Source organism: Chrysemys picta, chromosome 8 (assembly GCF_011386835.1).
Source record: "Chrysemys picta bellii isolate R12L10 chromosome 8, ASM1138683v2, whole genome shotgun sequence".
NCBI lineage: Eukaryota > Metazoa > Chordata > Testudines > Emydidae > Chrysemys > Chrysemys picta.
In genome coordinates this window covers 63475810-63489045 of record NC_088798.1, presented here as the reverse complement: position 1 = coordinate 63489045, position 13236 = coordinate 63475810, and the positions used below count along the sequence as shown (strand labels likewise).

The following is a 13236-nucleotide window of genomic DNA, read 5'->3' as shown; positions in this document are numbered from 1 at the left end:
GTGCATCTTTAAGAACACAAGACTGCTGAGAAAGCTAAAAGCACAAACTTTCTTTCCTGACCAGCGGTTTTCCATTGGTGATGTTGAAATGCCAACAGTAATCCTGGGGGACTCAGCCTACCCCTTGCTCCCCTGGCTCCTGAAGTCATACACCAGCTGTCTCAATAGCACCAAGGAATGATTCAATTGCAAGTTCAGCAGGTGTAGAATGACAGTTTAATGCACTTTTGGTAGATTGAAGGGATGTTGGTGTTGTTTACTCACGAGATTGGACCTCAGTGAAAAACTATACTAGTAGGTATAGCTGCCTCCTGTGTCCTGAATAATATCTGTGAAGCAAAGGAAGAAAAGATACTTCTGGGGTGGAGGGCGGAGGTGGAGCAGCTATCTTCTGAGTTTGAACAGCTAGACACAAGGGCTATTAGAAAAGCTCAGCACAGAGCTATAAAGCTCAGGAAAGTTTTGAATGAGCACTTTAACAGTGAGTCACAGTAATGCATTGTGATGTACTGTGCTCTACCTGGCCCTGCTGTTTGGGGTCAGTTAGAAACTGTGTGGTCCTTGGAGTATATCTATGAATATAACACTGTCAATGCACCTATTAATTTTGCAGTGCTTGCTGTGCATTTACAATAACACTGTGTTTTTCACTGATCCTGTGAGTTGTGTCACTCTGTTCAGTAACAAGTAAGTGGGTGCATTCAGAACTTCTAGGCAATCTGCAGCAAATGTTGTGATGAATTATTTTCCAAATAATAAATTTTATTCAGTAACAAAACCAGCACAAAGAAAAATCTTTGCAATTTAAAAACAAATACATTAAAAACTTAATAAATTAATGGAACAGAACAGGAGGAAAAAACATTCACATCCATTTTACCTATGCATATATCAACCGCGGCTCTCACAGGTCGGTGTATGTGAAACTGTGGTTGTCCTTAATGTCCCCTGGGGTGCACTGGTAAAAGTAGGGATGCAGACCCTGATGCCATATGGAATGTTGAGGGGGATACAAGGAAGTGCTGCAGTGGAATTCTTCATGGACTGCAAAGGGAGGCAAACTTGGGATTGTTGAACTTGTAGGTCCACCAGAGTCTGCAGCATCTGTGTTTGCTTGAAGAGAAGCCCCATTATGTCCTGGAATGTCTCCCTCTCCTTTTCCTGCTGAGACTCCTGGGCCTTTTGTCCTGTCCACTCTTTCCTTCTCCGGGCTGTCTGCAATGCTCACCCTCCAGGACCTTAGTCTGATGCAGCCCTTGCAGGATCTCACTGAACATGTCATCCCAAGTCCTCTTCTTTCTCCTCCTTATCTGGCTCAGGTGTTCTGCAGGTGTGGAGGGAGAGTCCCTCAAGGCCACAATGGCAGTAGCTGCAGATAAAACACACACAGGTACCATTGTCACTATAGTTACCACAGAAAGCAAAAGTTAAAATTCAGAACTCCCCTCCCTTGCTCCCCTAAAGTTTTGAACAGGACACGCTTATTGACACTTCTGTTTGGAGTGTTTGTGCATGGCACCATTCACAGCACCTTGGAGAGTATGGCCCACCAAGGGGGAGGGGAGGGAATTGCTCTGCTGCATGAAACTATGAGCACAGGGCAATGGTACTGAATACTGGCACCAGCAGTGGTGATTTTAGCTGATATCTCAATCCTGAGAATAACCAAGGCATAGAGAGCACAGCTGCTGCTGGCATCCTGAAGATGCCTGGGCCAGTAGCTGCTAGTCTGTTTACTGCAATGGTGTCAGCCAAAGTTAACGCTGACTGGTGTGGGAAAGTGTCCTACCACAGAGGAAGAAATAAGGCTGCCATTGTAGAGTATCTCCATGGAAGTTTCATCAAGATTTGTCAGGAGGATTCAAGGGACGTTCCTGTGTACATAAACAAACTGCTCCACATGGTCCGGTCCCTGCCCCTCCCACACACACCTAGGTCTACAGGGGAATGAAAAGCAGATAGCAACTCCATCTCTCTTTGCTGTACTGCTACGTCTTCTAGTGTGAGTAAATTAATGACAAGGTGATAGCTGTGTTCTGTTAAATTGGGGGTGCCATCAGTACATCATTGTAATGGGGAAATACAATTACACACTTACCAGAGGTTCCTTCCCTTGCATTGGGCTCGCCCGTGCGCCACTGCCAGGACTGACTGGACTGGAGTATCAAACAGGGCCTGGCTTCCGGCATAGCTGGACCCCCTGGTCACATGTCCTCTATCCTCCTCCACCTCCTCATCCTCGCTGTTCATGCTAGGGGCCTGTGACTCTGGCTCCTCAGAGGTATTCACAGTGGTTCGTGAGGTGGTGGTGGAGTCTCCGCCAAGGATGGCACGCCGCTCTTTGTCAAAGCGGCAGGTCTGCAGCTCAGCACCAGACTGACTGTTTGCCTCCTTGGCCTGCCACATTTCCTTTGCTTTCATGCAGTACTGCTGCTGATCCCTGTTCTATCTCTTCTCCTGTATCCCCCCTGCAATCTGCTCATAGGTGTCCACATTTCTACAGCTGTTCTGTAGCTGTGCCTGCACAGCCTCTTCTCCCCACAGGCCCGGGAGATCCAGGATCTCCTGCCTGCTCCAAGCCGGAGCGCAGCTGGAGCATGGCCAGCTGGGCAACTGCACACAATGGAGAGTTGCTAGGTGTGCTCACCAATCTGGACAATCAGGAAAAGGCATTTCAAAAATTCATGGGGCTTTAAAAGGGAGGGGTCCTTCTGGTCTCTGTGATGTTGGGCAGTGGAGTTCACAATTGTGACCAGAGTGGTCAATGTCAGGCATTGTGGGACAGCTGCTGGAAGATCGTTAAGATAGACAGAAGTAATGCAGTGGCTACATTCATGCTGCATCAACCTCAGTACATCAACCAGGGCTCAATGCGGGTCAGGGACATGGTGTTACTGTGTCAGCATAATGGGGCATTCACATCACACCAGTGGGAGACAAATTAGGCACATGCACAACTAGATCGATGCAAGGCTGCTCATGTCGACCTAACTTTGTACACCAGGCCTCAGTCTGATTCTAAAATCAGCCAGCAGCATAAGCTCAGATACACCCGACAAGGAGAAAACAACAGCCCCGGACTCTGGGGGAGCTCAGTTCTTCAGTATCAGCTCAAAATGTCACCCTATCAGCTGTGTTAGTTTAACAGCTTCAGAGGAGTTTACTTTGGATATAAGGGCAAGAAAACCCAAAGGCTGGTTTTCAGTGTTTTCCCAAGTCTCCCTCCCCAAGTCTGGCTTGACTCAGCAAAACACGTGTGTGTTGATAACATTGAGATGTAAATAGTCTCTTTTTTCTGTACTTCAAAATCTGCTGATGAGAAGTGCAATCCGAGAGCTAGTTAATAAAATAAATAATAACAATAACAACAACTTTGGCTTTGATTTTGGTGTGGAAGTTCAGACCGACTGGGGATATCTGATAGATGATTTTTGACTTTCAATTGAAAATAAGGATAACATTGTGGATAAACAACATTTGCAGGTTACAATTGCTGTATTTACCTTCAATAAAACAAAACACAATAACACGCGAATACTAAATGATTACTCGAGTTTGCCTCATTTGAGCTGAAGAGTTAGTACACTGATCTACCCTGAGCAATGTCTTGCTGGAATATTACAACTTCTTCCACCCTCATCCGGTATATCCACCCCAGAAAGCTGCCAATTCACGGGCAAATCCAGCTTCATATTTTTTTTCCTCAGAAAAAGAAAGAAAGAAAGAAAGAAAGTCCCTTTTAAATCGGATTTCAGACAAAGCCCTGGAGCTCAGAGTAGTCTAGAGAAACTTAAGGCCTGATCCAAAGGTTGTTGACTTTAATAAGATTTTTACAAATGCACTTTGGATCCGGCTTTTCCAGCAGAGCAGGCGGCCCCCATGCAATGCACACAGCGGATCCTCAGAGGAGTAACCAGCGGCAAGTACATCGCTTACCATTTCAAATTGGGGGCTGACACTGTGCATCGCCCTGAACGGGAAGCGATCTCTACTAAGCGTCCGGAGAAATGGTGCAGCAGTGGTGGGGTGATACAGCAAACGCGCGCCCAGCTAGCGAGCTCCACGCAGCAGAGACATATTTGCATCAAAGTGCTTTAGCTAGCAGGGCTTTTAGGTCTGTCCTCGGCCCCCCCCGCCCGCCTCCAGCAAACCTGTAAACCCAGGCGACTGGGGGTTACGTACAACAGCCCGTTATAAAGTAGCAAGCGCCTGGAAATGCTGTTTTAAAGGAAGGTTTCTTGTTCTGCAGGGCTGTTAGGCACAAACTTTTAATTACTGGCATGTTGGGGGATGGGGTGAGATCACCATGTTCACCCCCCAGTTCTTAGTGTTTTTTTAAAAGCCAGAGGGGAAGGTTTTCGGGAAAGCCTAAGAGATTCCGGTGCATTAGTCACTGACTTTCAGTTGGGACTTGAGCGCCTAAATCCCTTAGAGCGTTTGAAAACCCTCACTCCGCGATTCTTTATTCCTTAGACACCCCAAATGGATTTCAGGGCTAAATCCCCCATCGCCTTATGGGAGTAAAGGTTGCTCACAAAGGCGTCCCGCAGAAATCGCTGCGGGTACTTTTGCTGCGAGATCGGGCCCTCCACGGGAATTCAGTTTCTTTCTGAAACGATCTTATGTCACCGGATCGGTAACGAGAGGTACAGAACTAACACCAGTGGCTTTATTCAGATCCGGCCACCTCTAAAATCAAATTAGCTTTTTTTTTTAAACAATTCCCTGCTCTGTGCTGCTGCGCTGGATAAAATATGAGCAGATCCACGCAACCTGAATGCATTTGAGCTGGGTACATCCACTTGTTGGTGTGGTTAAGGCTAAGCAAGCCCTTTTTATAGCTTCAGAAGGAAGAATTTCAGGAGGAATAACCCTACAGAGCTAAGGGGATTTTTGGACCACACAGACATTAGGTTACATTAGTACACATACAATTATTTAAAACCAAAGAGTGTCTTTTTTTTTTAATGCCAACAATAGCAAACGAAAAGGTAGCAGATTTGGTAAGAAATGACAACGTTAACTATGGAAATGTTGGGACCGTTGGAAGGATAGATAGATAGATAAATAGATAGATAGATATTCTTGTTGTTACTGTGGGTTTGTCTATTTAATGTGTAAACTCTTGCAGATTAAGCAGCAAAGACTAGATGCTATTCCAAATGGAAAAACTCCTATCGTAACCCACTGGAGCCAGGATCTGGCCCAGATCTCCAGTCCCTGTTGGAGTTCACAGGAGTGTTGTAAGGATTGACTGACTACAGAGATACTAGACTTTTAAAAACTCCAGCGACTTTTTAGCGCTGTCAAAAGCAGGGCTGGCTGGAGGTTCCATTGATCTGGGGCGGGGTGGCTGGTCTGTCTAATCCCTGCCCGCTTTGTAAATGTTTGGAGACTGGCGGGAGGAGGAAACGCAATCCTTATCCAAACAGTCTTTTAACCTCCAGTTCTCTCTGCCCCGTGAACGCTTTGTATGAGCCTGTCATAAGCCTTATTAATGACCCTTGTTACTTAATCTGAAACGGGGCTCCTAGCAAACAGGCAAGCCTCTTGCCACCGCACAGAACGGATTTTGAAAAGCATTTTGGTCCCAACCTAAATTCAGCTCGACGAGTTTCTCTCTCCTGCACCGAGAAGTCACTACGGCTCAACTGCGTAATTTACTTGTTTGGCCTCAAGATTATATGACACGCGCCCCGACTTCAATGTCTTTCTTGTCTTTTCTTATAGCAAACGAGAAATAAAGTGGAATATACAGAATGTTAGTCTGATGATGTCGATTTTATACCGATAGGGATGTTGGTGGAATAGAGGTGTTTGTAAATCCTATCGGAAACATGGGAATGTAAGAGCTGAAATTGAGATATCAGCCTGGCTATTTAGCACAAGTATCAGAATGAAACCTGACATTTCATAGTGTATAGTCAATTCTTCTAGGAAGCCAGATTGGGGAATTGTTGGAATAATCCCTGAAATAGACCAGCCTCGTTCCATTCGATTCCATTGCTTCTCCCGTACGGAGCACTCACTGCAGTCCGGGCATTCAAATTGACTTAAGGGTCCTGATTTTGTCAGGGGGCTGGGTCCCTTCCGTGTGGGATCGGTGGATCTCTGTCGTCCCAATCTCTGCCCCCCTCATTCGCCGCGCTCCTACAATAGAGTTTTGGGCTCCCGGGGAGAGAGATTGGGGTAACGCGCAGCGGTTGGGGACAGAGTTGTAAATCCCCCTCCTCCTCCGCCATTCGGGAGTCCTGCAAAGCGGTTCCTTGCCACATGAGCTGTAACATTTTCCAGGCTCGGGGTCTAGTTGCTGCTGTGTTCGTTCTCCACCCTTCAGTCAAAAATTAACAACTGCCATGATCTCACAGCGCCATACATGTGTTTGATAAGCTTGTTTGAGAAATAGGCCTATAAAATGCAACCTCCCAGCAACTAGATACCATATTTGTGCCTGTCTGTTGTTATTTGCCTCCCTGGGTACGATAGTTAAGCAGATACACTGGGAACGTGCTACATTGTTTCATGCTTTGGTTAGATGGTTACTGGAAACCAGACAACGTTATTTTATGTTTTTAATTTAACTATCCCGAATGGCGTTTGCAAAGTTGTATGGAAACATTCAAAGAAAGTATGACACCACACTAAATAAAGTTGCCAGATATAAATATTCCATCAGGGCCTGATTTTTCACTGAAGTCAATGGGAATGTTAACACGGTCTCCAATACAAGCAGGATCGAGCCTTTAATAATAGCGGCTAACGGAAATACCCGTTGGGGGATAAATGATGAGCTGTGTCATTAATTATAACACGCTGGGGGGATTTTAAAAACGGATCGGGGCTTTGAAATCTGCAGGAATGTTCTCTGTATAACCGACCAGACATGGCGAAATTGGGAGTACGTATGCGAGATCCGTTTGTGCGTACAGGAGAATTTCTCGCACAATTTCTCTATAGAGGTTGGTATTTGAATTTGCGGTGTGCTAGTATGAGCCATGTGATCCGAAATTAGAAAAGATTTTGAAATAGTATGGAGGTGAATAACAGATAAATTATAAAGTGGACTACATCGCATTTATAAACCAGATCTGTATGTTGTGGCTGCTTCACATCGTATGACAATTTCCTAGAGGAAAATAATGCATCTGAGGAATTTTATTCCTAGGTAATAAAGCATTTATCGCACAGTGCGGACAACAGTTCGTTCTGCTGGATTGGAGCACTACATGTAATCTGGTTTCTTTGCAAGAATTCCGTCTCAAAGCACAAGTCCCGCTCACTGATGCATTTATTCTTGTACCTCAAAACGATCCCTGCTTTGGGAGAAGTCATTTCACTCAAGGGGTCAGTCCAGGAGAGACTCAATTACGATTCGTGCAGTCCCTGCGCTCAGATGATTAATATCTTCCCTTTAATCCCTTTCTTCATGACTAATCGATTTCTCCTGCCAGGGCTCCGATTTGTTTGTGTCTTGGTAGGGGGACGAACAGCCCGGCCCCCACTTCAGCCTGGTGTCTCTAATTGACTTCTAGTCTACCTTTTTATGGCGACATGTGTTTCTCACAAAGCTCTTATTAGGACAAGCTGCTTTCACTAATTGAGAGTTACAGAATGCGGAAGGCAGGCTGATTTTTCAGATCACCAACTCCAGAGGACTCAGGGAAGGAAAGGTTCCCTGCACACTCTCCATCGGGTCCCTAAGATCAGATAACCAAGGCAAACTAGTCTCCTCCTCAGAAGATGATACCATTTCTAACCCCCGCAGCGCATCGCAGATCCCAGGGAAGCGCCAAGAAGCACGTGAAAGGCTACCTAGCGAGAGCTCCCGTACCAGACCTTGCGCGCCAAGTTAACTCGCCCGAGCAAAGCTTACGCACGTGGGGAAGGGCTGCCGGACTGAGCTGTCTGAGGAGTTATTCCGCTCAGCCGGAAAAGCAAGGCACGTGCAAGTGCCAAGTTAGGAAGCTGATTAATTGTGAACTGCTATGTCACATATGATCAGTACCATGAGCTTTACGATTTCAACTCACACAGTCTAAATAAATAAATCATTTAAACCCTCCCAATTAGAGGGAAAGCAACACAGGACCAAAATTAACCCACGAACTGTTTAAAGCACCGCCTCAATGAGAGCTAACGCAACTCTTTTAATACCGACAGCAACATTTTTTATAAATGTGCTGGAAGATCCGGACGGGAAAGTTATGCACGCGCAGAGCTCGAGCGGGGGGGGCACGTGTAAGGACACGTAGCTACACATGGCTCAGCTTTCTCGTGTATTTCACTCGCTCTCTGCCGTCTGGCAATGAATTCTCGGACTTAGGGGGGAGATTGGTATAGAGGGACAAGGCCTAAAGCCCTCACCAGGCGGCTGACTCTAAAAGGATATTTTAAATCTATCTGATGTGGGCATAAGGAAAGCTGCCCCCGGGCGTATATGTTCAGTACCTAGTCTCCTTCCCTGTGTTGGTACGTGCAGTTTACCACCAACGCCCCACCGCTAGAATCGCCCCCAGTTAGGTAAGCCAATATTAACATGACGCCCCTCCCCCAGCGCCGCCTGCCTTAGCCATGAAATAGCAGAGAACTGAGAAGAGCTCAGTATGTCCATTTCTGTTGTGCTTCGCAGAACTTCTGAAAGATCCTGTCTACTGAAAAGAAACAACCACACTTAGGTCTGGATGGATGGGCTAGAACAGTAATGTACGCCTGTGGGAAAAGCAGTTGGCTTTTGCAACCCTACGCCCGAATGGGGTCTTCTGTATTCTTCTTCTTTCCAATGTTGCACATCAGTCAAATGCAATGTTTGTAAAAGTTGCATTTTTTTTCTTTGACTTGCAAACACGTCCCAAAGCGAACGTGATTTGTCTGGGTCGCAAGCTCACACGGGAGCAAAGCTCCTCAAGCCTGTAGCCCCGGGCTGGTGGGCAGAAGGGGGAGCCTCGTGCAGGGATGGATAGGGGCTGGGGGATGCACCCGTGAATAGCGGAGCCAGCCGAGTACAGGGCGCACCGCTTTGGGGGTTAGCTTTAGTCGTGTGGCTGGCTTCAATGCATTTCTCCGCGCGGTGAGGATTGCTGGGGCCTCTTTCAGCAGGAAAGGCGATCTGTTTGATCCTATCAGAAAGGTGCAGGAGTGTGGGACTATTTCTGTGTTCCCTTCCCCAGCAGCCACAGCCCTCCTGGGTCCGTTACAATCAGCGATCTCGCCTGGCTCATCCCCTCAAGCCAGACACCCGCCGCACTGATCGCTTGTTGGCCTGCCCCAGTGCTGCCTCTGTACAGCGCCTAGCACAACGGGGCGCCACCAGAGCTCCTGGGGCAGCGCTAGAGTAAATAGTGGCGCTACCTGCGTCTGAGCCATTCCCTTTGAAAATAACAGGGATGGGGATTAAGGCAGCGTCAGGACCCTGTGGCTGGGATGCCCCGAGATTTAGTCCACCAGCCCTTAACCCAAAATCCCCGGGTTAAATCCATGCTCAGTTCCACCTGGGGCCGGTGGGGTGGCTCTGCCGGACAGATAAACGAGGCGGTTCCGGGCGTCCAATTCAGCAAAGGGGGAGCGCTGATTAAACCGGCTCCCCAGCTCTGGCATGCCCCCCTCACGTCCGAGTTGGCCTGGCAGGACTGGAACCGCCTGTGTCTCAGTATTAAACCCCGGTCCATTCAATCGGGCGGTGCCGGTAAACCCAGGCTGGAGCGAGCGTTTCTGGGCTAGCCGGCTTCGCTCCGCCAGCAACCCCCCTCCACCCCCGTAGAGACTGGAATCTGGATTGAATGCCGAAATCCCGATCCTGTTCCCAATGGCAAAGCGCCCCGGAAAGAGCCAGCAAGTAGCTGCTACTCGCGATCCGATCCTGCTCCTACTGGAGTCAAGCAGGGATCCGGCTCTTAGGTGAGGGCAGAAGACTAGGAAATCCATCCCCACCCGCTGGCTGCCCCTTCTCTTCGGGCTTCAAACCCTCTTTGGAAAGCGTGTTTAAAAATAAGGTACTTTGTCCTGTATCTAGAGTGCCAGAGACATCCCCTAGCTCCAGTTCTTTCTCTTAGCGCCATCCCACAGAGCGTTCTGACTACAGATGACCTGGGACAAAGGTTTTTAAATCAGCATGAAATAAAATGAAGAGCTCGTATATTAAAACTGGCCAATATGGGAGAAGAAATCTGTATCTCCCACTTTAACGGGGCATCTGCTTTTTAAGCTACTTACTACGTAAAGGAGGAATGATTTATTTTTATTTTTCAGAATGTACCAGGGCAGTCAGGTTTTACCCACTGAGGGTGGAATGAAAAGCCAATCTCCTTCTCTCGAGTAAAGGGAAATTAAGAAGAAGAAATTATAGTAAAACTAAGCATCCTACCAGGGCAAAGTCTGCAGGTTTGTTCCTTTACATTTCCACTCAAATTTAAATACACATTGTTGGGACCCTAACATATCATTCTCTTTTTAAAAAGAAGAACAGGAGTACTTGTGGCACCTTAGAGACTAACAAATTTAGAGACTAGTCTCTAAGGTGCCACAAGTACTCCTGTTCTTCTTTTTGCGGATACAGACTAACACAGCTGCTACTCTGAAACCTGTCATTCTCTTTTTAGTGAGTGAGAGAGTGAGTGAGAAGACGGGGAAGGACGTTCTTTGTTTTTGGTGTGATATCTTAGCGATGTATTTGTGTATAGTTGTGGTGCTTGTGTTGGGGTGGATGGGGGAAGGTATCTGCAACCGGTGGCTCCAAGGCCCTATTTCCAAATCACCACCACTACCCCGGCAAATCCCAGAGATTTATTAAAACCCTTCGGGTTCCAATAAGTATTTTTATTTTATAGTTCAACTTACAAGTCGTCTTAATTAAAGACCGATTCGGATTGAATCCGAGCTCTGATTACTGATCCCTCTTCAAGGACAGTCATTGCCAAGAGTGGAAAGGTGTTAGAACCCCGGGATGCGGCTTTAGATGCTGATTTCACTGCTCCGCCAGCCCCCCTACACAGCACGGTGTGTCTGCGCTGGCTCCCTGGGTACCTAATCCACACGGGCACCCCTGCTGCAGCCACCCCCTGTGCGATTAACAACCGTGCGTTCCTGGTGAACACGTCTCCCCAACCTCTCCTGCCAGACGCACACGGTCCCTCCCCAGCCCAGCCGCCCGATGTCCAGCTTGTGGCACTGGCACCAGCGCCTGATTTCCCGGACCATGTAGCCGTCCCCCACCAGATACCGGCCCCAGGCTCTGCCTGATCCAGCAATAACTGCAATTGCTCACTTCCAGCCGGCCATCTCCAAGCCCTTCAGGCGCGCAGAGCTCAGACTGAACCCCCAACCCGACTCTCTCTTTCCACGACAAGGACAGTCCCTTTCAAGCCCAGTCTTCCCCCAGAATATCGATCCCTCTGCTAAAGGACACAGCTCGAGCTGTGGGATAGTGTCATTATGGCAGTCTCCACCCTCCCCCCCCAAAATTAGTTTGATCTCAGACTGTCCCCTGCGCGCTACCGCCTGCTTTATCTGCACCCCTGCGCCGCGCGCTGGGGACCCCCAGTCTCACTTACTGTCCTGCTGCGGGGTGTCGCTGCCGCTGGTTAGCCCCGGGGATTCCAGCAAGCTTCTGCCGGCTTCCCCTACGCTCTCGTCCGCCTGAGCCGCCACCATGTCTCCGGCTTCCTCCAGATCCAACAGGTGACTGACGGAGAAGTTCTTTTTGGCCTGTAAGTTGTCCAGGTTGCTGGGGCTCTCCAAGCGGGTGGCAAGGACGGCCTGTCTCTCCATGATGTGGGCATAGCTGGAAGTCATGGTTTCCCCCAAGTCTTAAAGGAAAAGTGCAGGCAAAACAGGAGAGAGAGAGAGGTGGGGAATACAAGGGACCCTCCCCAAAATCTCAGACGCTGTCCCCGGAGCAGGGGCGCTCCCTGGGCTTCCTTCCGCAGGTTCCAGGGGGAGAATCCGGCCTCCCTCTGCCCAGTTCTCACGCGAAAGTGACACAGAAAGCGAGCGAGAGAGAGAGAGAGATGGAGGAAGGGGATGGGGGAAGGGGGGCAGAGGAATCGAAACGTGTCTTTCAGGAGAAGCGGCGTATTCCCAGGCAGGCACCAGCAGCAAGAGGCTTGTCCCGGCTTTAAACCATCTCCAAGAGAGCGCGTTGCCCCCTTTGCGCTCCTGGCGAGTCTCGGGAGTGACTGAGGTTTCAGGTCACGGGTGCTGATGTCTTGCAGATGTACTCGCGAGTATTAACTCTCACCGAAAGGAAGACGTGGGTTTTCAGGAGTCCAAGAGTGCCCCCCGCCCTCCCCTGGTCTCGCTCTCAGTTGCTCTCCCCCACCCCTCTCAGTTGGATCAAGCCGCTCTCTGGCACTTCAAAAGGGCCAGTCTGGCACACTGGGGAGACTTTGCAGGGAATACATGAAAATTAGAGACCCAAGGGAGGGCAGCTCGAGACTTAATAGGGGCCTGTAATTACGTGGCAAAGTCTTTGTGCTGTTTCTGACGTTTTACAGACCCCTCTTCTACAGCGCAAACTCTCCCTCCACCACCAAAAACAGAATGATTAAGAACTCCCCTCCCCCCTTCGCCAACATCTGATGTAGCGAGCGAGCGAGCGGGGAAGACCCTTTGCGTTTCTTAAATAACGATCGAATTATCTCTCTCCCCCCCCCCTTGCAATAGGATCTCTGGCAGAAAAGTCAAACTGAAAGCCACAATAATTTAAAACAGGCTGATTATTTTGCTTCAGCATTAACCCCTCCTGATTTGTTTTAAATCTTGTTGGAGACTCTCATTTGCATGTTTTGATAACAGCTGCAGGGGAAACTTTTGGAAACAGTCCATGTCCATTCCAATCAAGTTTTCTCCTATTTTTTTAACGTTTCCTGCTGTTCCAACCGTTTGGCTTCAGGCTATTAAGAAAGAAGAGAGGAACCCAAACAAGGGGTTGGATTTAATATACAGATATTTGAACCAGATAGTATATTATTAAATACAAGCATCAGCAAGCAACTATTAATGAAAGTTAATGGATAGGGCGATCTGTTTAAGATGTGGGATGCATATTTCAGGAGCCTTCATTCAGCAACATGTGGGAGAACAGGTCTCCTTGCTGTTAGAATCCATGGAAATAGGGGGGTGGAAGAGATTATTTAAATAATTAAAACCCATTCAGTAACTCTGAACGATCTACAGATCAGATCAGGACAGATCAGAAATCATTAAAGCCGCAGAAAGAGTAGGCGAAGGCATTTAACTTGA

The 13236-nt window shown here is 48.1% G+C and overlaps 1 protein-coding gene across 2 annotated transcripts in view; it reads right to left on the bottom strand.

Annotated features, from left to right (window-relative positions):
• The window catches only part of PRRX1 (paired related homeobox 1), an 88720-nt gene extending 76143 nt beyond the window's left edge, over positions 1 to 12577 (bottom strand). For both annotated transcript variants that reach the window (XM_008173532.4, XM_005283376.5), the window contains exon 1: positions 11547 to 12577. In XM_008173532.4, the coding sequence (XP_008171754.1) occupies positions 11547 to 11787 (241 nt within the window). In that variant the 5' untranslated portion in view covers positions 11788 to 12577. The remainder of the gene's footprint in view (positions 1 to 11546) is intronic.
• Between the last annotated feature and the right edge of the window lie 659 nt (positions 12578 to 13236).